Source organism: Atractosteus spatula, chromosome 21, assembly GCF_055471065.1.
Source record: "Atractosteus spatula isolate fAtrSpa1 chromosome 21, fAtrSpa1.hap1, whole genome shotgun sequence".
Classification (NCBI taxonomy): Eukaryota; Metazoa; Chordata; class Actinopteri; order Semionotiformes; family Lepisosteidae; genus Atractosteus; species Atractosteus spatula.
The window spans coordinates 5549499-5577486 of NC_142726.1; the positions used below are offsets into that span (position 1 = coordinate 5549499).

General features: G+C 40.6%; 1 protein-coding gene across 1 annotated transcript in view; it reads left to right on the forward strand.

The window, feature by feature from the left end:
- Positions 1-27729, forward strand: part of vps9d1 (VPS9 domain containing 1) — a 40910-nt gene extending 13181 nt beyond the window's left edge. The window contains exons 8-16 of the mRNA XM_088939125.1: positions 109-196; positions 447-532; positions 1916-2388; positions 4829-4958; positions 6173-6378; positions 7255-7339; positions 18495-18599; positions 23282-23395; positions 24181-27729. Coding sequence (XP_088795251.1) covers positions 109-196; positions 447-532; positions 1916-2388; positions 4829-4958; positions 6173-6378; positions 7255-7339; positions 18495-18599; positions 23282-23384 — 1276 coding nt within the window. The 3' untranslated portion in view covers positions 23385-23395; positions 24181-27729. The remainder of the gene's footprint in view (positions 1-108; positions 197-446; positions 533-1915; positions 2389-4828; positions 4959-6172; positions 6379-7254; positions 7340-18494; positions 18600-23281; positions 23396-24180) is intronic.
- Positions 27730-27988: the final 259 nt, after the last annotated feature.

The window sequence follows — 27988 nt, forward strand, 5'->3', positions numbered from 1 at the left end:
GCACGCCCCAGGAGACGCAGAGTTCCTCCGGGACCAGGTGTATAGTTGGCTATCTGTAATCATTGCGTGTGTGAGCTGAGCTCTCTAAGTACAGTGTGTTGTGTGCAGGAGGTTCTCCAGCGCGGTCTCCGCTACCCCAGAGGAGCAGGAGCTGAGGGTCCTCTACGCCAGCGTGCTCGAGTACGAGCAGGACCACGTAAGGCCTGCCTTTGCACTCTGTTCTCTTCACCTAGGCTCTGTCAGGAAGCTTCATTCGTTTTCTGAATTAAAAACAATTGGGGGTGCTAAACATTTTTAAAACGGGTACATTTATTTTCCAAATACTGAAAGGACAGTGTCCATGAGGACTGATCTGTTTTCTGACTTTTTAATGTTTTTATTGCAGAATAGCTTTGTGTGTCGAATAATAGCCATCTATCCTATCGTCTATCCTGTTTCGTTTGCAGTCCTGGCCTAGGCAGTGGAAAGAAAAACTGAAGAAAAAGCCGAATGATTTGACTCTGGTTACGGGTCTTATCTCCTACATTGTCAGGTAAAGAGAAGGAAAGGGAGAACAGTACATATTGTGGGAGTCTGGAACAAGCTACCCAGCTGTGTTGTTGAAGCTTGTACCCTATCTCCTTTCAAGAAGCACCTGGGTTAGATCCTCAGAGCAAACGCGCTAAAACGGGCCGATTGTCTCCTGTTGTTTGAAATTTTCTTTGCGTTATTGTAATGGTTTGAAACAGCAGGGCCTTGGCTACAATGTTGTGTGAAGCTTTAAGGTGATTGACTCTGAATCAGGTGGTTGGTGGTACTTGTGGAAAAGCGTGAGAAATCAAGTGCCCTAAATCTTCCCAGAATTAAATCAGGTGAATTGGACATTTAAACATAATTGGTTTCCAGTTTCCCAAGTGTAACAAATTGCTATTACAGTGTGGGAAGTATAGCATGCTGAACTGGCTGTCAGATGCAGTATTGATAGACATCTATAATCTTTGAAAGGTATTTTGTCGTGCTGTTGTGTTGTGACAAAATAGTGCATGTGCAGCATTAAGAATGTACAGCTTATTTCAGCTTAGCTTTAGTAAGTCGGGGCTTCTCAGGAAGTAAAGATTTCCAGTGGCGATTTCTGAGGTTTGTTTTTGATTAGTCAATAATCAACATGCTGAGGCACATCATTGCAGCTTCTCCAGCTGAGTTTTGTTCTGTTCTGTCAGTGCATCTGGGCCATAGGTCACTGAGCCACAGGAGGTATAGGTGAAGACAAAATTATAAGGTGGCTGCAACCTCAGTCATTTACCACTTCCTATACTTCAGTCAATTCTCATTGATATCTTTTGAAAAGTGTTCCACACACTTTAACCCTTGAGTATAGTCCTAAAGATTGCAAGCAAGAGAAATGATACTGGGCTGCCATGCACATTATCTGTAGTACAATGTAATGGAAAATTAATATATTGGCAGTATAGTGCTTTTCTGTCTGTCTCGGACAAAACTTTAAAAAAAGTGTTCAATTCTGTTATCGGCTGTTTGTATGCAAATTCCTAACTGCTAAAAAGTACATTTTTTTTCATCATGCAGTGGATTAAAAGGGGTGTTATGAATGTAATGCTGAGTCCTGAATTTAAAACCATCTATAAATTTAGTAAAAATAATTCAGCTTTAGTTTTGTTTTCCCCAGGGGTAATCTGCTGCATTTCATTCTTTTATTGCCATCATTAACCCAGTGTCGGAAGTATAATACAGTACTGTTGATATTGAAAATATGAAGTTGTTTAGGGACAACAGAATATATTCTATGTGGTGGAATATGTCAGAATAAAGGAAATAGATGGATGTTTAGAGCAAATGGGAGGAAGGATCAGATTATTGGACCTTATCTGAAGAACTAAGAGAATCTGACTATTTTACGGGCATGATCTGATTTCCTCAGCTGCCCTGACCACCCCATCATGAAGCTGCTGAAGCGGCTGCAGTACAGGATTTACAACAAGCTCTACCCGATCGTGAGCAAGAGCAGCCTGTCCTCCCGGAGCGCGTCCCAGCTGCCGGCCCCGGACCGCAACGCCGCTGGCATGAAGGCCTCGCAGAGCGTCCACTGCCTGCGCTCGGTGCAGGAGCAGAACCGCGCCAACAGCCAGAGGCTGAGGCCCAGCCTGTCTGCAACTTCGCTGCCCCTGATCGAGGACTACAACGCCAACCGGGAGGAGCCGGTCGGCGGGGTGGACGTGGACAGCTCCTTCGAGGATCTGGAGCAGTTCCTCACCCAGCTGGACAGCCCGCTGGCCGGCCTGGAGGATGGGCCAAAGTCGCTGGTGGTTCCGGGGTCCCGGGTTCAAGCGCTGGAAGACAAGGCGCTGCAGGACCACCTGAAGGGCGTCGTGAAGGAGATTCACAACTCCATTGGTGAGTGGCTGCTGTGAGGGGCTTTCTTCAGGGTTGAAGGACCAGGTATTGTTGCCAGCTTCCATGAAGTGCATTAAACCACCAAGTATGGTTTAATGTATATAAATGATGGGGATGTATGTAGTATGCCTTCAGCATAAATAATAGCATTAAACAATGTCAAGATAAAATGGCTGAATCTCCAGATGTTTTGTTTGCCAGAACACTAAAACTAAATGGATCATATCAACCTTTTTTAAGCATATATCACTTCTTCCCTAAAGCTGAATAAATCTTCCCTATTCTATTTAAAAAAAATTAAGCTACCTGCTTATCTCTGAAGGAGCATAGATTTCTCTGTTGTTGTTGTTTACAGTCTGGCTTCTAGGGAGTATAGGTTGAATGTATAAATAGCTCATCTCTTCGCAGTGTTTGTCTCAGATCTGTTTTGGAAGACTCATTCCTTTGTTTGCGCTCTGATAAAATGTGAGATTTTGTGTACTTCACCATTACACGTTGCCTTGGATTTCCTTCCTGCGCAGGTTGGGACCGTGCTTGTGTGATTGTGGCTGTCACGAGCACGCCAGGTGTGCTGTACGGGCTGTCTGGGTTGAAACACGCTTGTCCTCTCCTGCTAGTAACGATGTCAGTACGGATTGTCTGGAAGCCTGAATAAAGTAGAATTTTAAAAGAATTTTTGATCTCTGGGACAGGGTCCATGTTTTATGTTTATTACATTTACATAAAAGAACTGTAGCATAAAAACGGTATTTTACAACTTCATTTTTTTGTTTTAAAACCTGGATTTGTTTTTAAAGAGAACAAAGTATTCTTCATACTTAATTCTAGGAAATTCATTTGGTCATTCCTTATCTTCAAAGATAAAATAATGTTTTTGATAATGTTGGGATTGCAGGAATTTGCTGCTGGCTCCAGGTACTGGAGGTCACCGTGAGCCTGTATCTCTGCTAAGACATGTTTCATGGACTTGTTAGTATTGACGTCTGTCTCTGGCATTTCGTTTACTGATAGATGTGCCGAATTCACAATCAGGAGACAGCATTCCCAAACTTTGCAAATCGGAGCTCTGGAGGTATTGGTCTGTCCCATAATCCTTCTCTAAATGTTCCAGTACAACTCGTAGCATGCTTTTTTGTTTTTAATTCTTTTTTTTCCATCCATAGGCTTTGCCTATTAAAGTGAATGGAGTTTTGCCTTATCTTTGCACAAAGATGATTGACCTTTTCATATTTGTCCTTCTCATAGTTTTGAATGAGCCTCTCTCTATTTAAATTTGAGGTTGCAGTAGCATAATATTAGACACCATCTTTCTTCAGAAATGGTCATGAGCTGAGTGCAGTCCTACTCCACTATCTGTGGTTTTTGGTCTCGGTATTCCCTTGTGTTTTGTACCGTGCCAGTTCTTCACTACCCTTCCCTAGTTCAGGCAAATTCAGCTGGTTAGTGTTAGTGATGAGGACCCACGCTGCCTCCCGTGTGGGTGTTAGTGATGAGGACCCACGCTGTATTCGCTTCCCTGGTGTCAGTGGAAGGTTCGGTAAGGCCATGGATGGGAAGCTCTTGGTTGCACAGGTCCAGTAGGCCAGGGAGGGGAGGTGTAGCAGTGGTTGCCGTCACAGCGTTGTTGAGCCCATACCTGTGCACGGCTATTTTGGGGGAGGTGGGGGGGTTATTGGGGCTGTCTGTGGTTTGGGATGAAGGGGTTACCGGATGGAGAAGGCGTGAGCAATGGGGAAGAAAGGGACATAGGAGGTAAAAGCCCCCATTTCTCGAATGTGCCCCTTTCTGGGCCCCTGTGAGCAGCTGTTGGTACTGTACACAATAACTGATGACTAAAACAACTTCCTGAGCTCTGTCAGAGGTCTGAGATGAGCTGAAACACTGTGGATGTGAAAAACCGATGGGATTCTGATTTGTGAATACGCTTTTCAGTTGTATCGTTGAGTATGTTGCTTGACCACTAGAGAGCAGCATTTTATAAGCAATACACAGCCACCTACATGTATTTGAGTAAGCACTCATTGAATTGTGACTTTTTCAAAACTCAGACAGCCAAAAGAGTAGTTCTGTTTGTAATAACATTCCTTAGGACATTGTTTTAAAGGGTGCTGGATTTTTAAATATAAAAATATTCTACGTTCTGTCAATCCTATAATGTACATGTTCATGCTCAATAAAACTGTCTTGATTAGTCACCCAAGATTGACAGAGGTTTTAAGTATTTTTTAAGGAAACTAAATTTTAATTCTAAATTTAGACGTTTGTTGTGTTTCCCTGCATATTCCCCTGAGCCGCTTTGATGTAAAGGTAATTTGTACATGTTGGCACAGCACCAGAGCATGCACAGTCTCTGGGATCTTTCTGCATTAAGCAGGTCCTCACACAAATGTTTCTGCAACTGCAGGAGGCTAATAAGCTGCTCTCTTTCCCCCCCACCCAGATCGACTCCTGTCTCTGTGCATCTTGTCTTTCGAGTGCCTGAACACTGCAGTCTCCAAAGACCGGTGTGTCGCCAGCATCGAGGAGATCTTCTTTCCCCCGATCTGGGCTCCACTCCTGGCCCTCTTCAGGTAGGATGGTTGCTGAGTCTGTCTAGGCTGGAGGGGATTGTTGCACAAGCCCCCATCCACTATACTGTGCATATCCTGCATTTGGTTATTTCTGAGTGGTGTATATACAATCTGAAAATGTTCTAAATGCTTTGTGCAAAATTCAATTTTTTCCCCTAAAGGAGTGCTTGCATTTCATCAAATGCAAAAACAAAATTTCAAAAGACTCCTACCTGCTGAGACCCATAACTCAGTTTTACACTGCTGTGCTACATGCCACAAAATCCATGACTTCATATTTGAGGAAGTCCATATTAACCAGATCAAAATCTCATTACAGATATTTTGGGTTACTGTTTACCATCCTGAACTAATTGAATTGGTGCTCTGGTATCCACTTGCTCCACTGTAGACAGCACTGCTGTGCAATGTTGGGTGGTAGGGTTCGGGTCTCTGTCCTTTTCTTTAACAGCTTGAACAAGGTTATGTCATCTGAATCTATTTGAAACTTTTGCAACCTAGTTCCATTCTTTTCTTCTTGAAGGACTACATTCAAATGAGGTTGAGATAAGAGCAATGTATATGTAAAAACTGAGATGCTCATTCCAGTGCTTCTGCCAGGAACATCTGTTGTTTCTCAAGCCAGTCACAGATTGCATGTTACTAAAACATTAGAGATTGATTAGAAACCCCTAGTTTCTAGTTAGTCTCTTAAGTGAAAGAAACACAAAGCAAATCTAGCCACAGAATACAGAATTAATTATTGAAGGTGTCAGACATCCTTCTGTCTGTTCCATGGCTAAATTTAATCTGAGACGAGTTATATAGATCATTACCCGAAGAGTTGGAGACGTTGTTAAATTGGTAGCCAGTAATGATTTGGCTTAGAGCCCAGATGGAATGAAACCTGCTGAAACCTCAGCCTTCCAGGTGGTTCCTCTCCTGGTTTAAACAGTGCACGGTTAATCTTGAGAGCTGTCCAAAGTTCTGAATTTAATCCTTGGGGATTGGAAGGACATAAGTGAAGACCACACTTCAGTAAAATGAAATATCATGTGGTGAGAAGTTTACATTTAGAGTACTTGGCCATGTCTCTGAACAATTATCACTTTTTTTCTTTCATTTTGAGCTACATTAGTGTGAAGTATTGACATTTTCCTGATGTCAGGAAATGCTATTCCTAGTTATTAAAGCAGTTCAGCCTTTTGAGTCAACATTTTGTTTTCCTTTTTCAGGAAAGTGTATTGGCTAAAGGAGATGGAGTTTGAAAAAAGTATGAAGCTTTCCAAAGATGTCACACCTGCCAATCTGGGTGTTGCTTCAAAACTCTTCCCCCCAGAATCGGCTTCCTTCTCTGGTTCCTACCCTTATGAAGCTGCAGTGCAAGAATTAAGACTGATCTCCAAAGACTTCTGTCCACAAAAGAAACTGGAATGCATTGGTAAGATATTGGTATCTACTTTATCTTTATTGGTGAATTCTATGAAAAATTCAACCCAAACTCCATTAAGGAATTAATAGCATCTTGTTTAACAGCCTGGAACATTGTAAATTGTCATTCCTTATCCTTGTTTAAAGTAGATTTTATTAAAAGTTAATTCCTGTTGCCTCATATTCTCAGTTTATCTATAAACACTCCAGCAGTCTTGCCCAGGTCCTGAAGTACCCACAGATTACCCTTGGGCAGGTTATTGAATTACCATATTTCATGTGGAGATTGACTCATACAGTTGCTCAGGAAAATGTGACAATCAAGATGGGGAATTTTCCTGTGTTTTTTCATCCTTGTTCAGAACTCAGCCATCACAGTTGAGTGTTATTGTGAAAAATGTCCAAATAAAAATTGAAATATTCCAGGGGATTCATCCAGTTCAGAGTTTAACTGCTGCACCACAACTGGTTTGGAATGAAGGGCTTTTGTGCATCATGCAGAATAATGTGGAGATGCGCCATAATTCTGTGCAGTGTTTCTTCTGTGGTTTTCCATGCTTTGTAAATTTGAGAATGACTGGACAGCTTTCACCACTTTAAATAACTACACTGTTATATCACAATGCCATAATGAAATGTGGGTAGATTCCTCTGTGTACCTTAGCTTGGGTTTTATCTCCAGTTCTGGTCACTTCGTTCACTCTTCAGTCAAATCCCAGTTGATAGAACACCACTGGTGAGCACTGGCTGCTGGACCCATTCCAGCACCCCTGGTGAGGCCTCAAGAGGGCAGATGGGTGCCCCTGCTCAATGACTCTTTTAGACCGCGGGGAAGACTGTCCCCCCAGTTACTGACTGCACGTATGTGTCCGGGTGTGTTTTGCAGTTCGGACCCTGCGGCTGATCTGCGAGTGTGCAGAGGACTACCAAAGCTGTCACACTCCAGCTGGCTCCCCCAGCACCTCCGCCATGTGAGTGTGACCTCTCCCCTTTGTGCTGTCTGGTGCCAAAACTGCACCCAATCTTACTTAAACTCCACTATTGACTCTTATTCTGTTCTTCAAAATATGAAGCTCGAAGTTGTTTCTAAGTCTTTTAAAGTCTCTAGAAGATGTTTTTCTTGGTCTCGCTCACTTCTTGCTTGTGCTTCATTTGTTAACAGAAACTGCAAGGTTGTACGACAACACCACACTATAAGACTGTGGAAGCTGAGGGTGTAAATTATTTTTATGTGTTCCCTAGCATTCAGTATTCAAAAGTGAGCATTAAATCTAAGTCCTGAGCCCCCTCTTCCACCTCTTTCAGTGTCTGTTCTGTGCTTCAGGGTTTGAATATTATGAAAATAGACTTGTAATAGGCTCTCCAATTGTGTGTGTAAGGCAACAACTGCTTTTGTGAAGTACTTCAATTCATTCTGACCAGCAAGTGAAGAGTATGATTTTACAGTTTAGGAGGAACTCTGATCTTTTTAGCTCTGGGAAAACCTTAACTGCAAGGCTTGACATGCACAGGAGTCATTAAACCCCAGTGTCATTCAATAGTTACGTAAAACATTTTCAAAATTGTGCATAGTGGTATCCATATGTAACATTTCAATGTTCTTTTTCCTTGGAGACCAAATGGTTCATTTGTAAATGTAAAAAGTATAGTTGTGCACTCTTGTCTTTTCAACATGGAAAAATATCTGCACGGAAGGTATCATTTTCAGATTTGTTTATTACAGTCTAAGTTTGCTCATTAACTTGGAATGTTTCTGTTCAGGCGGGCCAATGAAAGTATGTTTAGTTTTCAGAAGTTCCCATTAAATGTGATTAGTGTATCCATCAGTGGTTTGTCCCTTCAAAATGAATGTAGGACTGAACCCGATACAAAGTTACTGAAGTGTTTGACTCCGTTGAGTGACAAGACGTGCTTCCCCTGATATGGGGCAAGGTGAAGGGTACCAGTATGCCTGAGACTAAACTGTCTGTCTCCAGGTCCTATTCCACTGGCTTTTAACGAGGTAGGTTTTTAAAAGGAACAACCAAACAAAAAGTAGGTTAACAGTGTTTTTCTCATCTGATTACATTGAATTGGTAACATCTTTTCAGTCTAAACAAAATTTTGCCTTTTTATGCCCTTTTTTCCATTCAGCATTTTTAAGTAGTGAACAAAGCTTTTGGTATTTTTGTGTTTTAACTAAATGTGGTTTTGATTACTATTAATTCCAAAATATTTTTATTGAATATTTTACTTTAGAGCTCTTGGAATTATGGGAGGAATCGCATTTGAAAGACCTCAAGTTTGTTTCCTTGGTTAGAGCCAGATACTGTACATAGATCTAATCTATTAGAGAAGTTTTGGGAAAGTTTTTAAATTAAGGGATTGAGTATACAGTCTGTGCTTTTGATTGGGTTCTGTCTTTAAAAGACAATTTCCCAGATGTTAAACTCCAGTATACAATTCAACATTATCAAAATAATCCATTTATAACTCACAGCTGAGGTTTTCAGAAATAATTTCAGCAACAGAGATGAATCTCTGTTTTGTTATGGAGCCTTAGTTGTACCTCCTGAAGATGGTTTTCCTCATAGTTAGTTGTGCAGAATATTGCTAAAATAGTGTTAAGGAATGCTACAGTAAAGATCATTAGCCTGTTCCAACTTCTAGAATTCCAAAAGAGTTCTGTTTTGAGATGCATTAATGATACAGTGCACTTCAGAGCCCATAAAGCTACAGTTTGTTTTAGGATTTTTAGTATATCCACCTAAAGCAATGATTACACCAAACTGGTGTCCACAGGCAGAACAAAGTCACACCCTTAAACATTCAAGCTGCTATTTAGATTATATACCATATAATTTTACACAATTCATTCCATTGTTACTTCTATCACCTAGCATCATCGCCCTTCTTGTAGATGTGCTGAAAATGTGAGAAAACAGGCCTTTCAAGTGCTGCCATTGCACCCAGAAGCAGTCAGTGCCCTTCCAATCAGCCTCTATAAATGAGATTACATACTTTAAGTAGGAGATGTGTGCTACATTACAGATTTCATTCAAATTTGAGTGCAAAGTTTATGTTCTGTTTTATTTTGAAAGTCTGGGAAATAGAACTGGGCAAAACCACTTAATACCAGGAAAAAACAACACATGGTAACAATTCTTAGAAAGGGGCAACAAACTGCCTTTGGAATTAGCAGATTTTTTTTTGGCAAAAGAGTGATAAAGTTTGTAATATGCCAATGATTTGTATCTTATCACTTGTTATAGTTTGATCTGCCCCTTGAACATTCACTTTAGAAAGTACTTTCTTGTCTTGCTACAAGCTAGACATTCTTGAACAAGGACAACCACTTGCCAGACTCAGTCTCCTGCTTCTTGACAGTGAAAGGTATGTTCTTTTGAGGTTCTTCTATGGTATGTCTTGATTGCTGTGGTTTTGAGTTTTGGTTCTCGGTGTTTTTGTAACACTCCTTCATAGTCATAGTTTTTCAACAGTTGTTGGCTGTCGTGTCTTTATAAAGTCAGCAGCTAAAAAAAGGTAGTATTACTGTGCAGTGGTTTTCCATTACTATATTATGCTAGCTCTGTTAAAGTTTTAAATACTTTTTTAGGGGCCAATACATATGGCTGGATATTCAGGTTTTTTTTTAGTGATTTTAGTGATTTGTTCAGCTACACAATTGTATATTTTTGAACCTATCACAGTATTTAATGGACTTTTTCACTAATGGCTTATCTTCTGTTAAGGATAAGGTAATGGTTCTAGTGTGTACAAGAGCACTATTGTGAAAAGAAATTCTAAAACTTTTTTGCACAAGGATCTAGAGTCTTGTTGGTTAGAATTAGTGAGGTATGAGCTAAATGGTTAGTGCGTTTACTTCCATGGGTGGGACTTTACATAGACAAGAAAATGGCTGGAGGAAGAAATACAATAACACTGCCTCCACTGTTTTATCAAGGTTTTATTTGAAATGCTTTAGTACAAAGTCACTTCCTCAGAGTCTGGACTGAAGCCTCTCCCTGCTCAGTGCCCTGGATTGTGTGCAGTGCTGGATGGTTTTGTGTTGTCAGACCCCCAGCAGGAGACAGGCCGTGATCTGACATGCAACAGGGGCCTCAGGGGTGCGCCGAGCCCGTCTGTCACGAGGGGGGAGTGTGGCTGGGGTGTATCTGGGGCACATGGTCTGAAGTCAACAGCGGGGGCTCAAGAGCAGCCTGGTCTGCTTATCCAGGTCAGCCCCCCAAAAGACACGAAGGGGGTGGGATAGGACATAGAAGGAAAATTGCACGAGTGCTTTTAGCAAACTACACTGCTTCTGTCCGTTTTTCAAAACAAAACCGTGGTTTATTTTCTTTCAGTGAGGAAGTATCTGATCTTGTAGTTCAGCTTGAATTCCCTCCTTGTAAGCTATTCCCAGCATAAGGAGGAAAAGCCACTGCTTAGGAATAACCTGGAATAACAAGCCTGTTCTCGAACAATGGATAAACCTTGATTTTCTCCAAATAAATTGTTCCAGAACAGATTTTGAACAGATTTTCTGAATTTTAAAAAGACAAGACTACAAAAACCAGGAACTTGCCAGAAAAAGAGGGAGAGAAAGAGTGTCCTGATCAGACACGTTTTAATTTTAAGATTTCAAAATATAACGTTGGTTCGCGTCTCTACATGTGAACTACTTTGTTTTCAAGAATGTTTTTGGATCACATTAATTTTTTTTGAAGGAATGGTTTTAAATAACATGAAGCTTTGTCCGTCCTATGGAAACCAGCAGACTTATATTGATAAGACTTTCACTTAAGCCTTGTGAAACGCCTGTGTGGATCCAGTGCAGTTTATACTGTATGGCCCTTGAGGTCAAACAGAAGGGGGGGGAAAAACTCAAATCTAGGTCCCTCACTTGCTTTAAGGCAGCCCATGCAGAGTTTTTGTTTGTGGGAAGCCCGAGACGCTTCTGGTTGCTGCCGAATTGGCTTCTGTAGCCATCTGCCTTGGCGTCTGAGCTCAGTGAGAGGCCTTCTGATGGATGGTTTTAGACAGGCCCATGCTACACTGCCTTGTCCTGTCCCTGCCTTCTGATCACAGTGGGCAGGGAGTTTTCTGGAGGCTGAAGAATTGTGTGCCAATTAGAGGGATTTGAACCTGTCTCGCTGAATCAGTGTTGGGTTAAGGAGGGCTTGTGGTCAAAGAAGCTAGGACAGTTTTTCCCATGTTGAGTGCATAGACTGGTGCCAGCTGGCATCCTAATTCACAGAGTATGAACTAATGCTGATGATTGGTGGTGGGTAGCAGGATGACATCCAAGTGGACTGTGAAGCTTGTTGCTTTGTCATGTTTAAGATTCTCGCCAGTGAATGTGTATGGACATGCTTGGATATACAGCTTTATTATATTGCAATGATCTAGCAGACTTTTTATATCGCAGGCTCATTTCAGTCCTTCAGAAGGTTTCACACGGTCTTGGTTGTGCCACTGTGTTGGGATCATGCATCCTTCCGAATGTTTCGGTATATTAGTCCTGTAAGCATTTGTCCAAAGCAACTTCATTATGTTGTCTAGCTGTAGTAAAAAACAAGTATACATTTATACAGCTTTCTTTGCTGAGGAATTAGGCAAAGTACATTGCTTAAGGCTCCAGCAATAGTAGGAACCGCTGCTTGCAAAGGTGGTTTGGTTACAAACCTCTGCCTCTTGCATGCAAATTACTGTGGTTTAGATTCAAAAGTTTCTAGAAAATTCCCAAGGCCTTGCTGTTCCTTGGTGATGCTGGTTAGAGCAGATGTCAGCAAAAGCAAACAAAATTTTCTATGGTACCTGGGAACTAGGAATTAAACCATTGTCTCCATTCATCCATTATTAAACAGTTGCCGATCCCTGGCATCCCAGAAGCAGAGGGCACAAGGTGGACTCTGAGAGGTAAATAGCTTGAAAATGAAGTTTAAGGCCCAAGATATAACTAAATGGCAGCTGCAAAGGGAATGGAGTTGGTATTGAACAACCTTTCAAAACAGTCAATGACTAGCAACCAGTTTTATAGATCTTGACACACAGCTGCAACTGCACAGCAGAAGGCGAACGAGCTGGAGACAAGCTCCAGCAGCTCACTCGTCTGTCAGGGCTGTTCATCGTCTGACATGTTGCAGCACTGCAGTGCCTCACAGCATTGGACGGATAGCTCGTCTCCCAGTGATGCCATGCAAGCATGCAGGAAGGTCCAGAAGTCACGGTTTTGCTGAAAGCCATGAGGACACTGAAGAAAAAGGACTCATCCCTGTCTCGTGCTGCTGCTTGATTCGCGACAGCCAGCTTGTGATGTGACCCAGGCTCAGTCTAGACTCCGACAACAGTACCACGATTCATGGTCCAGTATTTGAATACTATTTTGATGCTTGACTTTCAGTCCTTTTCTTACACATATATATTCTCCTTTAGTAGTTCTGATGCTTTTTTTTAAAGCATATAAAAACATTGTGCCCATATCTGTGGTTAATACACCATAGTTACTTGGCTCTCCCTTTCGATTACAGCACACACCTTGTTCTGGCCTGTCAAATCCTTGGCTACCCAGTGACTAAAAGCTGCCAAGAAATCAAGACATTTTTCCCTGTTAATTTCCCAGAAAATTGTGCTGACAGAGTTGTCGGGTGATTTGTCTCAAGCCGTGTTAGAGGGAGTTAAGTGATGATGTCGGAGAACAACTAGTTAATTCTTCAGTTCCAACTGGATTATAATCCCCACCATTTATGCCACCCACGAATTTTTGTGGGCAGCTGTTTGCACTAACAAGTTAGCGTTAGTGGTTTTCCATTTTCAGTGATGTTTTTGAGAAGTCTGTGTACCACGATATTGAGTGAATGGAATGGCTTCTGAATGTGTGATTTGCACAATGAAGTGCTACCTGCAGATGTGTTGCATGGTGCTTGAATTTAGTTTAAAAACTTGAAAAAGCCATCTGCCCATTTTACATGTTTAAAATTAATTTAATTTTCATGTGGATTATTTCTAAAATGGCAGGTGGTAGGCATTAATGTCCTTTGATGAAAAATTATTAATCAGGAGACAGTTTAAATGCTCTCATTGGCATGATATATTTGATTAAATACCACAGGTGTATTAGGATCTGATTGATTTAGATCAATAGATTTTGGTATTAGTTTCACAATTTCCTAATTTGCTGATACTGAAAAAAGAGTATTGGTTGAAACAACTATTTAAGGTTAGTTGAAGTCATTAAAAATGGCACATAAAAGACTGTACAGATGCTGTGCAGATGACATTTAAATTTAGACAAGTACAAGACGCTGTATAAAGGTAACAAAAACTAGGAAAAGAAATTGAACAAACTGTTTATGATTATCTTCTTAGATGTGTCTTTAGATGTTTTAATCTTCTCAACACCATTTTCCTACACTAAAAAGTGTGGAATATTAACTAAAAAACTAACATTAAGCACCTGGACTTTTCTGAAAACAGCTTTGTATTTTAATATACTTAGAAACAGTACTGATGTTTTACATCAATAGCTAATATTTACACATGCTGTTGGGTTTTCACTGTGTGTCCATTCAATATATAATTGGACCATACAGTGTATGTACGAATGAGTAAGGGCCCAAACATCATTCTCATTACAGACATTTGTCATGGCATTTGGGTGTTCTGGGAAAACGGTTTTCTAAAAATGCTAAATAAAAGCACTGCAGCTGACATTTAACTTGAGCAGGTTATGCAATAAAGAAAAACTGCACTTTGATCAGTTAGTGGAAAATAAACAGCTGATAGTTGACCCTGAAGTTCTTCCTTGACTGACAATGCACTGTTTTAAGAAAGTGAAAGCACAGGTCTTATACGGCTTTCATACTCCTTTTAATTGCGCACTTTACTCAGACTGTAAAACTTGGCACTTGTTTTACAAAATATGATGAAATTTGCCAAGTATCATTAGCATGTCCTGGAAGGCAATCCAGCATAAAAAATCATGTTGTTTCAAATGCTCAATTTCTCAGTCTGAAATAAAGGTTTGGATGATTAGTTTATCTCTGCTGTAAGCATACATCAGTTTTCATTTTTATCAAGTTGAGGTTGTCATAAAGCAGTTGAGTATACGGTCTGTACATGTGTGTGTATATATATTGGTTTCTTCATTAGCTCATTAGATGCATGTAATGATGATCCTTTTCTAATTCTGTTAAGTTTTCTCAACAAAAACAAAAATTATATGGCACACTGTTTTTGCAGATGCCAGCATCATTGGGGAACATCCATACAAAGACCTAAGCAGATGTAATGTCTCTAATTGTAGAAGAAAGTTTTTTGGCATTATTTGGGAACACTCAGACTTGCCGTGTGAAGGGACTGGAGTTTTGATGTAGCAGAGGTGGTTCTCGTTTGTTCTGTGGAGCTGGAGGTGTGTCAGAGAAGACATTTCATTCCAACAAATATTGGCGAATTTCCATGGTGTGCCCACAGTAATGGGCATGGTCCAAAATGGTAAAGTAATAACAGGCCTAGATCTTTTCCTAAATGTACTATGGATTAGGAAGTGAACTCACAAGACACATGATTGTAGGTGTGAAGGTGTCCTAAACAGTCAGCCCAGATCTTGTAGGAAATCGCTTGCAATTATTAAGGAAACAACTGGATGAGGTTCTTGAAGTAATAAGAAACTAAATAAGTTCACTCCTCTTCCCCTGCACTGCTGCTTTTTCAGCCTGAATATTCTTATGTTCTTAGTGTTGCATAAGACTCTGAACTCCACTGGTAAACCGAAGCCTCTGCAAATCTTGTATACGTCCCACCTTCATCTCCTCCTTCTGATGGAAGATGTTTTCAGAAAGTTTAATTCAAGTATTGAAGAGGGTATATACTTTTCAAATCTTTAAATCTTTGTACTAAACCCACCCCAGTGGCCTATGATTACAGAATGTATGAAGTTTCCTTTAAGGAAAGGAAGTAACCTTGATACCCTTCTTCAAAATTGTTTCATTGAAATTGCATGGCCAGAGCTGTGGATTGGTGCTGAAATGTCAGCATGAAGAGTTCTTGCTGTGAAAAGATGGGAAAGTGGGGAGAATCATTCGGAGGTCCCCAAGTCTGTGATCTAATGTGTGAAGAGTTTTTCTGCATGGTACCCAGCGGATTGCTTGTTTTAAAGCATACCATTTCTGTTGGCTGCGAATACTGCAAGTGTTTGATGAAAGCATATATGAACACAAGGATATACAAAGGATGTTAAGCAACATTGGTTAAACAGGGCTTATGAGGGGGTTCTGGTCCAAACGTACCTCGCCTACCGATTCGCACTTAAAGTGTTGACGTGCCTCCTAATCTGTCTTTTGATAAATACAAGACTGGAGTTCTTTTTTATGTGACCATGTAGCTGCTGTAGTTTCTGCATAGTTTTCTTATGGGATCCACATTTCCCTCTGGTTAGAAGGAATTGATCGTACCTGACGGACAGATACCAGTTGTGTGGTGTTGGTACTGGCGCCGGTCCATTCTTGACCAATGTCACATCTCATAAAAAAACGTCCTGCCGGTTTGAGAGTTTAAAGGGAAACGCTCCTCCCTGCCTTGCGTGCCTGCGATGGGGGCGCGTTTGTGTAGTAAACTGTGCGAGCGGTTTTCGCCGAAGCCCGTCGGGCTCTCGTGTCATGAGACCGCGCCTCATTGACCACACGCTTGGTGTGGGGGAGTGCAGTTTAAATGAGCGTGCTGTGTTCCAGTGTTCGGTGGTTTCAGTTATTCAGGCCTGCTTTTCTGTTTTTTTATTAAAGGATATTATAAACTACCATTATACCGCACATTTTTTTTTGTCCCCTTCAGTTCCACTTGCTCTCTGGCTTTCTTTCAGCATCCACTTCAGAGCAGCCCAGAATCTAAACGGCCAAACCATTCTAATGATCACTGGACCCGGCAAGATTAACTTCAAAAGTGTTGTTTTGGCAAGATGAACACTTTCCTGGAAATGTTTTTACAAAAAAAACAGTGAAATGAAAAGCATAAACATCTTTGCAAGATGGGGCTAGTGGTTTTCATTTGTGATTAGGTTTACTGGATCTCCAGGCTGAAGAAAAATGGCCCATGTACGCATTCCACCTCTTCAAAGGGACAAACTAATATACTGTATTTACCGCTATTGACTGAAAGAACTAAACTAGAAACTGGTAGTGTCCTACTTGCAGTAAGACTTCTCCTCCTCTGGAATTATGGTCCATTAATCCTTCTTTCCCAGTATCATTTTCTTAGCTCTTCATCTCCCCTGTCTCTGCCCTTAAAGCATTCCCTGGTGCACCGGACATGGGGATTTCTGGGTGACTGTACTAATCCCCTGGTTGTTGTCAGCATAAGGCGAGTTGGTCCAAGCCCGGGAAATCAGCACTTCCTTTGCATAACTGCAGCTGTATCATTTTACAGCTGTGTAAACACCCTGTTAATCTGTATCTCTGCTCCTGCAGTTGGGTGTTTTGCAGTATTGCATTTAAAACATATCACAGGCTAGCAGGTTTTAGATAGAGGAGTTTATGTATGTATGAGTTTGACAGTATGTACAGACTATAAACAAGTAGAGCAATAAATGCGGTAGCCAAGTCAAAAGCGTGGAGATGCACTGAATTCTAATCCGGAGCTCTAAATCTCAGGTCCCAGAGTTGATTATAGGTGTTGGTCGCACTCTTATTTTGTCAACAAAAAACTAGACAGAACATCAAAATAAAGACCTTAAATGAGAGATCTACACGTGAGACATTTTATGTGTGCATGCAAAATGTTTTCCTGTGTGCTTCAAGAAGTCTTTGAGTATTGAAGCTCATAAAAGTGGCTCCACTTTGTCCAACTCTAGCTAGCCACTACTGTCACTAATACCTTGATCTAAAATATCACTTGAGCTGAATTCCTAGGTTCTGTCGACAATTTGAAATTTTGTTGCAAAGGGTACAGTGCATATTTCTTTAAAAATAAAATTGCACCCAATGAGCAACACATTGAGTTTCTTACAAGCTGCATTACCAAACATGGAAAAATAACTTATTTGTTCCAAAGGATTACCACATATTTAGAAAGAATAGGACCATTCTAATTGATGAGAGTATCGGATATCTGTAATTGCCAGGGCCTCATTCAGTTGCTCGGTAAGCCTGTATTTTAAGATTGTGAGGAGCTGCTGTGCACTATTGACCCTAAGGTTTCAATCACTCATCGTCAGGTTGAGACCATTCACCTACATGCGTGCATGCAGTCATTCCTCAGGGCTCACACTGGGGTCCCGCTCAGTGGGGTGGACAGGATGGGGGCATTGCTTTGACACTAGTTTAATTGTAAATTTCATGAACACTCATGTGACGAAACAGCTGTAGAGTAAAACCTCAGTTGAGAGCTTGTAGGTAGATGCTGACAAACGTTAATAGTATGTTTGCACAGCTAATGTTAAAACAGCTATACTCCCCGCCACATGTTGGAGACTGTACATTTCCCATTTGTATGAGTTGGAGAGGAGTGTTTTAAATGATTTATCAAAAAATAATTTTCATTTTTTTGTTATTTCACAGGGGAAAAGTCTTAATTGAGTGTTTAAACCAGTGCACGCCCTTCCCTAGTAGCTCAACCATTTTCTGTAGACTGTTCTGGTTAGGTCCACAAGCTCATTACATCCTGATCTGGTTGGTACAAGGGAATGAATGAGAGGTGTGTAGCAAAAATCAAAACGCTGCTCACGATTTTGCAAAATTACTAGCTGGTGCTCTTCCAACTGGGACATTCCAGTGCAGCGTCCGAGCACCAGGACAGGAAATGCTATGTTTTTTGAGGCAACGTCTTTTGGGTAAGAGGTTAAACTCAAGATCTTGACTTCTTGCTTGTGAAGATCCCGTTACTATGTTTGGGGGAGGGAGGGAAGAGGAGTAGCAGTGTGGCCTTTTCAGTCTGGCCTAACCCCCATTTCTAATGTAAGGGTTTAGCGGTTACTCTTCCACAGGACCTGCTGCATAGTTGTTTTGAAATGGTTGCCCCTTGGTACCCCAGAGGGAGCTGTGCTGTAGTCCTGCGTTAAACGAGCACCTCCAGGCTGTGATGAGAGGTGATCTAGAAGTCCGGACCTAGCAGCCAGAGGAATGTACCAAGTGCTCTTCTCTTTCCCTTCTCCCTCAGTGGCGCGGACGACCTGCTGCCCATCCTGTCCTATGTGGCTCTGCGGAGCGAACTACCCCAGCTGGTATCGGAATGCGCTGCGCTGGAGGAGTTCATCCATGAGGGGTATGTGTCTTCTGCTGCGTGCTGTCTCTTCCCTGTTGGTTGCGTGCTAGGTTTGCATTAATTTACATGGGAACAATGGAGGTTTCAAATGAGATTTGGATCCTCTTACTTTGTTTGGTTGCTGGTACCTCAGTGATCCAAGAGTTTTGTTATAAAACTGTTTTTTTTAAGTATCTCAGTCAACACCCACTTGGTTAGGATATTTTTTTCCAAACTCCTACAATTCTCTGTTAGAACAGTAACAAGGAGAGGAGGTAAGTTGTTCCATTTAGCTCGTTTGGTTGTTAATGGATCCAAGGTTACTCGCCTGATCCAGGGAACTCATTCAGGTGTTTCTGAAAGAATCCAGAGTGTTTGCTTCAACAACATGGCCGAGTGGATTATTCCACCCTCCTACAGTCGTCTGCGTAAAGGAAGTTCACCTGCTGTTCTCTAGTTTAAGTGTATTTCCACATCCATTAAGCTGACTTTGTTGAAGTGTTTGAGGATTTTGAATACTTGTTAAGCCCCGTCTTAATCTTCTGTTCAAGGTTAAAAAGCCACAGTTCCTTCACCATATCTCATGCATTGGAAGTGTTATACGTTTCCTCATTTTATATGTCTGTGATGTACAGTCTTCTGGAAAATTTTTGAGAAGCATTTCCCGAATGCATGACCCAAATGTGTAAATCCAATTCTTTGTGACATAATGTAGATCATTTTATATGTAGCTTTGATGGGATAAATCACGACAATATATCCACTATTTCCTGCTTAAGCCTATTAAATTCAGATAGCAGGATGAGATTTATGTTCGGTTTAGGAAGAGGAGATTCAATGGGTGTGTCTACAGAACACTTTTATTAAATTGTCAGTTACACGATTTCATTTCACATTGTGGTTAGCATAGAAAAAAGCCTTGATGTGTTTTTTTTCCACATTTTAACATCATTTTAGCCTAGTTAAGAGCTATAAATGTTACTATATATAATGAAACTTTTAGTTCTACTACATTTCCATGTGCTGTCTTGGTTTCAACGGTAGATGGATCAGGGAGCTGTCTGAGTGCCTTGTCTTTAAGAACAGTTTACCAGATGCAAGTTCTCAAATCAAGGTTGTGGTATAAAACATCACACCTTGTTTCAGCTGTTTAAAAAAGGGAGTCTCTTTTTCACCTGGCATGTACAGAAAAGCTGTCAGGACAGGGAATTTAAGCTTCAAAAAGAAAATTATGTAGCCGCTAGTGTCTTGTTTCAGGTTATACACTCTAAATATAAGCTTTAGATGGTGACTTCTTTTAAGCCATGTCACCAAGCATGACACATGCCTCAGGGCATAGCTTTCTTTAGAGAGGGAAAGCATGTTTGTTAGTCCTAGCTTTGAGTGCTTTGTCACTGCAGCAAGAGCCCCCTAGCTTGAACAGAGGAGCTGGAGCAGTTTGCGTGCCAGGAAATGACAAGGTGGGTGAGGCTGGTGCAGAGAGAGGGGGGTGGCCATGGCACAGGGCGCAGGCTACCATCTGGAGTGCAGTCCTCCAGACGCCCCAGCCTGAGCCCACAACAGACCCCTGGTGCAATAACGCGCCCAAGAGCCAGAGTGGGGCGGGACCAGTACATGCGCAAACTCCAACCCCGGCAGCCAAGGAAGAGGCTTAAGAGGAGGAAGCTCTTTCCAACAGCCTTGGCAGACTGCAGCCTCTTCTCTCGTGTCTTGAACTAATTAGCCGGAGGTCACTCAGAGTTAACAGCAGTTTTTAATTCAGAGTCTCGCAGTCTGCTGTCACGATACCCTCAGCTTTTCTTTTCTGTTTTCTCGCAGGGCTCTGGAGAGGAGTGTGTGCTGGCATCCCCTGTCTTGTCACACAATATAAACTGTTTGGTTTTTATTGCATTCTGCACATTTTTTTTAAATTTAATTCAAAGATCCCTATCTAAGAAGCTTCCCCCCTCCAGCTTGTAGCTAAATCTACCCATCCCTGGCCATACCAAGATCCGAGATGTTACTGTCTTACAGGAAGCCTGTGGCAAACCGGGCTTCAGGGGAAAAGAATGTGTAATTTTCTTTAAAAGTTTATCTACGTCATATTGCAGCCCTAAATGTGGATGTTTTGAAGAGGCTGTTGATGCTACAGGTGTGGAGCTGTCCTGTTTTCCCACTTGCTTAGGAGACAGCTGTGTAATCTGCAGTTTAATAGGAATTGGTAATGGGGAAATTTTAACTATGCACTATTTCTTCAAACACCTGTCTGATGAGTGCTGTCAGTCATAGGTATGAGTGGGCTATATTCCTGTGGTAATAGACTGAGGACTTTTTAAGTGAAATGGCTGAACAACAGTAACGGAGATAAGTCAGTAAAAGGGTAAATTTGCACACATTTTCTCTGGTTACTTCAGTGAATACATGTGACATCTGAGTATTAAGGTCAAACAATATATTACAATAGATAGGAATACTCCTACTCCTTCAATCCAAAAATGTCCTAGACTAGTTCTCCTTGGACTTTCGGCAGGAAGGTGTAGTGTTTTATATTTATATTCAGTCTTTCTCTCATTTGATTGGTTCTGCGTCAGTTCTCTTTACAGAAATTGCTCTTGATTTGCCTTATAAAAAAAAAAACACTGAGAATAATCTAAAGGGTGTTTTGTGACTTAAATTGATTTTCTTTTGAAATTGTTCTGGGAGAAAGTAGATCATTTTTTTAAGAACAAAATACAATTCAGGTGTTGTAGCACCATTCGCTGGATTTCACCGAATGTGGTTGGTACAGTTGAGATAAAGCATGTCTATTGTATTACGTCCTCACGAGATTCCCTGAAGAATGTTCAACAACAACAAAGTTTTGGTTGGAGGTGGAGCCCAAGACCACTGGTGCCACTCAGTTCTGGTAGTGCTGGGTTAGTGAGGAGTTGCTGTGGCACCTCAGGCCATGGGATTTCACGCTGAGGTCTTGCAAAATCCTGGTGCACTCTTGAACACCTCCTGCAGCTTGGAGATCTGGGTTTGTCACATGTGGCCAGCTGTGTCCAGGACTCTCAATTGTCCCTCGCATGATTTGAAAAGTGCAGGGAAAAATATATAACAAAACGCTTAGTAATGATCTTTTTAAGGAAAGTTTAGGCATATTTAATTCACCTGATACTGAAAATGAAAGTAATAAAATTATTTTCAAAGGTGTTAATGCCCCAGGGATATTTGGGAAGCATTTGGAAGAATGAGGTAGATCAGGAATCTAACTTGATATCTGATGCATCTGTGTGCAAGACGATTGCTCTGTGGCCTGTGTGTGCATTGCCTTATTTCCACAGGAGTTTGGCTTTGGATTAACAGCTTGCTGACATGCAAGATTTTAATACAGTATTGAGTAAGTTTGATGAAACTTCTTTGAGTGGTTTTGTCTCCTTCTTGGTCTTGGTAGCAGAAACCCAAACATGGTTTGACATGTATTTCAGCACTTGGTTGCAATTATTTTTATTTAAATTGTTGTGCTTTTGATTTTTTTGTTATATAATGAACCACTTTTCTTCCCTTTTTGGTTATAAGGGTGGTTACATATATGAGAACAGTGTGCTCCAAATTGGTTTAGTTAAGACCTCTGTATTTTGCTTTTCATCATAATTCTATCTCTGTTTTGGATGTGCTTGTGACTTTCTTCAAACAGTGCTAGCAACACTAAGGCTTCATTGTATACCCTCTGATTTTCCATTTTTCTTACTGGCTGAGACCCCGTGAGAGTGCATAATATAAAAGTCCTGGTCTCATAAAACATTGAAACATTGATACCGTTTCCTTTATCTGTGATGTGGACTTCAGTGTTAGGCTTCTTTGTGCAACATTCAGAAATCCAAAGAAACCTTGAAAGCCAAGGTGAAATTAAACTTCACTTTACGCAGTTGGTCAAAATATCTCTCTGGGACTGGGCTGGGTAAAGTTGACTTAAGGGGTCATTAGTTTACCTTAGGAAAAGGAGCACTGAGGCTGGCTGGTCACTTATAGGCAAGGAGCATCCAGGTTTTCCGGTGGACACAAGTTGTGACTATAATGCAAAAAGTTGCAGTTCTTTTTGATTTTTGCCGTGTGCTTCTTTTGGTTTTGTGTTGTGTTGTGTCTGTAGTGAAACATTGTCATATTGCTAACAATAATAGGTTTTGCTAATTCAGGGTGCATTTCACTATAAGATAAATTTTGAAAAATCAATGTGCTGTAAATCAGTAGTAGTGACACGCTAAAGCTAGCTCCTGTTCCTAATTCTACTTTGATTTGTCCTTTTTCCTATTTTGTGTTCTGTAGTGTAGGTCAAGTTTTCTCAAAACCATTTGGATTGACAGCAGCAATGTAGGGTACTGGTTAGAACTCTGAACTCCTGACAGGAAAGCTGTGTGTTCGAGGCCTCAGTGCAGACACTGCTGTTGTTATTGAGTAAGATCCTTCACACCAGTTCCTCCAGTCTACCCAAATGTATGCCTCCATTGCTAGGGGTTTCCCTACATTGGGCCAGGTTCACATCAAGGGGACACGTCATACTCTTAGCACACACAATGCTACAGAATCTAGGATAAACATTAGGATGACATTAGTATGAAAACTCTAAATGAAAATTTCTGTAGCACTTTACCATTGCAATACATCCACCCAGGATAAATAGTGACAAAACAGTTGTGAAATCTGCTGACACTCTGCCACTCTCCTTCTGTTCTGTTCTCTAGGTATCTGATTGGAGAAGAAGGCTACTGTCTAACCTCCATGCAGAGCGCTCTGTCCTATGTGCAGTCGTTACACCGAGGAGCTTTGCTGAAACAGGCTGTGTGATCCACCAGCAGGTACATGTAGAAAACAAGACCATGACTTAGTTGCATGGTCAGACTTTTACAGGTATTTTTGTGATGTATGTGACTGAAACATAATGGATTTGAATTTTCAAAAGGTACTTAAGATGAGTTTTAATTTTCTAAATATAGAAAAAAAACTGTATAAAACTGTAGGTTTTTCAAACAGAATAAAGAATTCTTACCGTTACTTAAAGGCTTGGCAGGTGCACGGTTATCAGGTTTTTAAGCTTTTAACTTTTTAGATTAAACAGTGTAGAAGTAAACACTGTTATGTTTTGTATTCTCTGAAAGATTTGATCATGATCTGTCCTTTAATGCATGTAAAACTTCTGGATCTTCTGGGGGAAATTGAAATGTATAAATGCATGGGTATTATACAAGAGCCACAGAGAGTCAGTGCAATTTAGACAGTTGACCAGCTGTGAAATACACTTTCATTCTGCATTTAATGTGTCAACATTTTATTGAATATGCAATTCCCCCTGTTTTCAAGATGCAGGATTGAGAATTAAATGAGGGAAATGGTGTGAAAATTGAATTTGTTCCATTAAATAATTATCTGGAGGTTTCCTGACCAGAGAGAGTGATGGAAGTCTGTCATTAGCTTCTAGCACTGAGAATATATTTTTTCTACTACAGAATTCCTCATATTCTGGATAATGTGTTGATAATGTGTCTTTTGACACTTTTGAATTGTATTTTGTAGATGCTATGATATGCATATAGCTATTTTCCTATAACTCAAGAATTTGATCATTCTCTTGTGTACATTGTAGGCCTCGCAGTTGGAAATATACCCAGGCAGAGTGAAAGAGGCTGAGCCAGTGAGGATTTTCATTGGTATGGACAGTCAACATAAATGGGCCCTGTGGATCCACCATATATATGCTGACATAAACACGGCAACAAGCATAATGGAGGCCATGAATCTGGCCCTTCCTTCGGGTTAATGCAATCTCATTTTATCCAGGGTTTCCACAAAACCCATTTGAATTATTTTGAAAACCGTGTCCAAAGCTTTCATGGAAGTAGGTAATTCTGGTGACTGACAAATCATATCTCGTGTAAATACTGTAGACTTAAGAATTCCTGTTGGAAAGTGACATCTCTCACTTAACAGGACCTTGGTTTCTGAGAATGTTTCAAGATCTTTTAAGTGTGTAAGTTTAAAGTCTAACGAACAGTCTTGGCTCCTCTTTTCTGAGCCTCCGTTTGGTGTCCTGGAAGAGCAACATGTCTGACAGGCTTCCTTTGCTTTTTCCTCGGCTCTCCTGTATTTGCATTTTGTACATCTTGTATTGCTTTGTGCGCATTAGTGTGAATGTAAAATATGTGGCTTATCCAGTCACTCAGGCTATTGAATAAGGAGCATCATATGATCGTAGTGCATTGCGAATTGCAATCTATACTTCTGTACAACCACGGACTCTTTTTCCCCAAGGGCAGGTAACTCTGTTTCTCAAAGACCACTAGTATCATATGTATCCATTCCCTCATCCTCACTCCAGAAAATGTGCCAGAGAAATCTGAAGATCAATATGTTCAAATAAAAGCTAAAATCAATTGCCTATCAATCATATGAAGTACTCCTAAATATTTGTAGTTTACATGCTTGGATTTTATTAAGTTCTATTTACATTACTGTATGAGAGTTTTTTAAAAAAACATTGTTTCTCTATTTATGTAAGCTATGTAATTATTTAAAACAGTCAATTGAAGAACATGTATTGTTACATGTGAATGTACAGCCAATATTTTGCTACGAGGTGTGGCCACTTTACTAAAAGAAGGGGGGAAGTGGCCGGTATTGAAGGTCTTGTCTAAAATGCTGTCATTTTAGGTTGCACATAAACTTTTTATTTTGTTGATATTGAAAGACTTTTTGTCACGTGAGAAACCAAGAAAGAAAGCAGACATCCCGAGGGACCTAAGAACATTTTGTATAACAAACTCTGGTTCAACAAAGGAAGCATGTTGCAGTTTTCTGTAAAACTTCTAGATGCGGTTTGCAATACGTGTCCGGGACTAGCCCTCAGTCACAGACTCAAGGGGTTAAGTGAGGGATGAAGTGGTTCCCATTGGCATTTTTCTAGACGCTTGCTATGGGTTCTCTAAGGCCATTTTTCTATCATGTCTGGAGGGGAAACCCAAGAGCTTTTGCATCATTCATGTTCCCCTTTGTTGCGGTTGAGAATTTGTAAAGGAAAATTAGGTTCTGTGCAGGGCATGACGAGGCTTAAACCACTACATAAATCCCCCCCTTCTGCTAACAAAATGGCGGCCTTTTTGGGATGTTTTTTTTTTGTTTTGGACTCTTAGCTTTAATGCTGCTCTAAAGAGGGAATGGTTCATTTTTTAAGTTTAAGTTGCAACTACTTGATAGAAAATGTATATAATTTTGTATGTATTGACATTTACAGAACTAGACTGCTGTTTCACCTCATCTCTACAAATTTTGCTGTGAGACGGCAAAATGGTGAAGCAGTCACATTAAGCACATTTTAAGAGCTTGCTGCAATGCCTACTTTTTTAGCCCTTTAAACAATGTTGACTATTTTGAGAAGATGCCATGAAAAACTTGCCTTCTGATCATGAAAAGAGGTTACATGCTACTTTTACCGGAATTCTCCTTGTAAGACAGTAATGTTCTGTCCTAAAATGTTTTAACACATTTTAGTTTGTTCCAGTCATGATGTGGGGGGAACAAAATATTTACAGCAGCAATGACCAAATATAAATAGAGTAGGAATTCTGCATGAAATACTTTAAGAATGGCTTCTTTCTTTTTTTTTCTGCTGGAGGCTTTATCTAAACTGAACTCTGAGCAGTAGTGGACCCATAGCTCTGGTATAAGTATCGGACTGCTTCTGTATGGTTCAGGATTGTGTAAAAGGCCAACCTATACCAGATGCATGTCTCTACTCCATGTTGTGTTTTGTCTGCATGTTGAGGTCACTTATTTTAATGTGGCAGGGCTCTGTTTTATGTGCAGGTGGTTTTCTGCAAACCACCCGGTTGCTGCTAAGAGTAACCCTCAAGTGTCATCTTCCACAGCAACGGCTAAGCAGGGCCTGCTTATACCCTGAGGAAATAAGTTGCAGGAAGCCTCAATTGGGATTCAAATGAGAAGCACATTACAGTAACCTCAATAGCACATTACAGGAACCTCAGCTGAAGGATTATTAAATCTGAATGACTGCAGACGCCTCCACCACAGTTCATACGTGGCTCATATGGGATCCATTGTGAAAATCTGCTGCCTTGCAGCTTAGGCAGATTTCATGCAGTTTTACCTAAATATTTTGTGTGAGGGTGAGCATCTGCCTGTTTGTGGAGTACCGTTACTCTGTCTCTGTAGCAGACCTGTTTAGGTGGGAGAGACAGGATCGTACTTCTGAATGACAGATCAAAAAGGTGTGGTGCAGAATTAATATTCACCCCCCATATCCTTGCTGCCTGTAAAATTTGGGAAATTTTAGGAAACTTTTTGATGCAATTACAAAAGGCTTCACTTTTGAGTTTTTTTTTAAACACAACCAGAAAATTAGATTGCATGGGCTTTGCACGAGGCCAGGCCACACATTTTAATAGTACTGTGATCTGTTTCGTCCCTTGTGTTGCATTCCTGCGTTGTCATGTTTTGTTACACAGGCAGGGTGAATTGTGACAAAAAGCAGACATTTTAATATAGGAAGCCGCTAGCAGTATGGCAACACTCACTTAAACCAACAACTGCTTTTTGTTTTGTCAGTTACACTTTTCATATCTTTTACAAACTCAGACATGCATAGTTGCATTAAGATGTCGCTTATCACAGGTTTCTTTCATTACGTAGCTATTGCATAACACAGTTTGTCCATGTCTCATTGGCCGTTGGTACAATTTTTAATGCTTTTTGTAGTTCCGTCTTAATTATGATTAAAGGGCCAAAAAGGTAGAAAAACTGACTTGAGATGCACTTTGTAAAGACAAGGAATTTGTGTAATTTTGCTTTGGGTGTATAATCTGACCATAAAGCAGGTCTGTGTGTTAGAAATGAAGTGTTGCAGCCTGAACCTGTGGTTGAAGAGTGCTGAACCAAGTATTCATATTAAGAGAAAACACTGGTGTTAGCTTTTTAATCCTTCTTGTATGCAATTTTGTTTACTTAAATGTATAAACACTGTACTGAAATTGATGAACTGTGAATTTTGAATGTCACCTGTACACTGAATGCATAGCTACAAGAGTTTGTAAATGTTTTAGTATTATTCAAATTGCTTCTGCTCTACAGTGATGAAAGTGGAATATCGGATCTTTTATCTACAATAAAGTTACACTGAACCTGGACCTTCCTTTGTCTTTGCTCCCAATTTCATGTTCCTGGTGCCTGAATAAGCATAATACAGGTTACATATGAGAGGAGGCCATTTAGCTTCTTTGGTAGTTAGTAGCTAATTGATTTGAGAATGTCATCCAACCACTTGGCTTGGCAGTGTGTTCCAGACACCCACAGCCTTTTGGGTAAAGTGCTTGCATTCTTGATTTTAAATGCATTTCTGCATACAGTAGTTTTCAGTCTAGTTCTTGTTTCACTGTTGATGA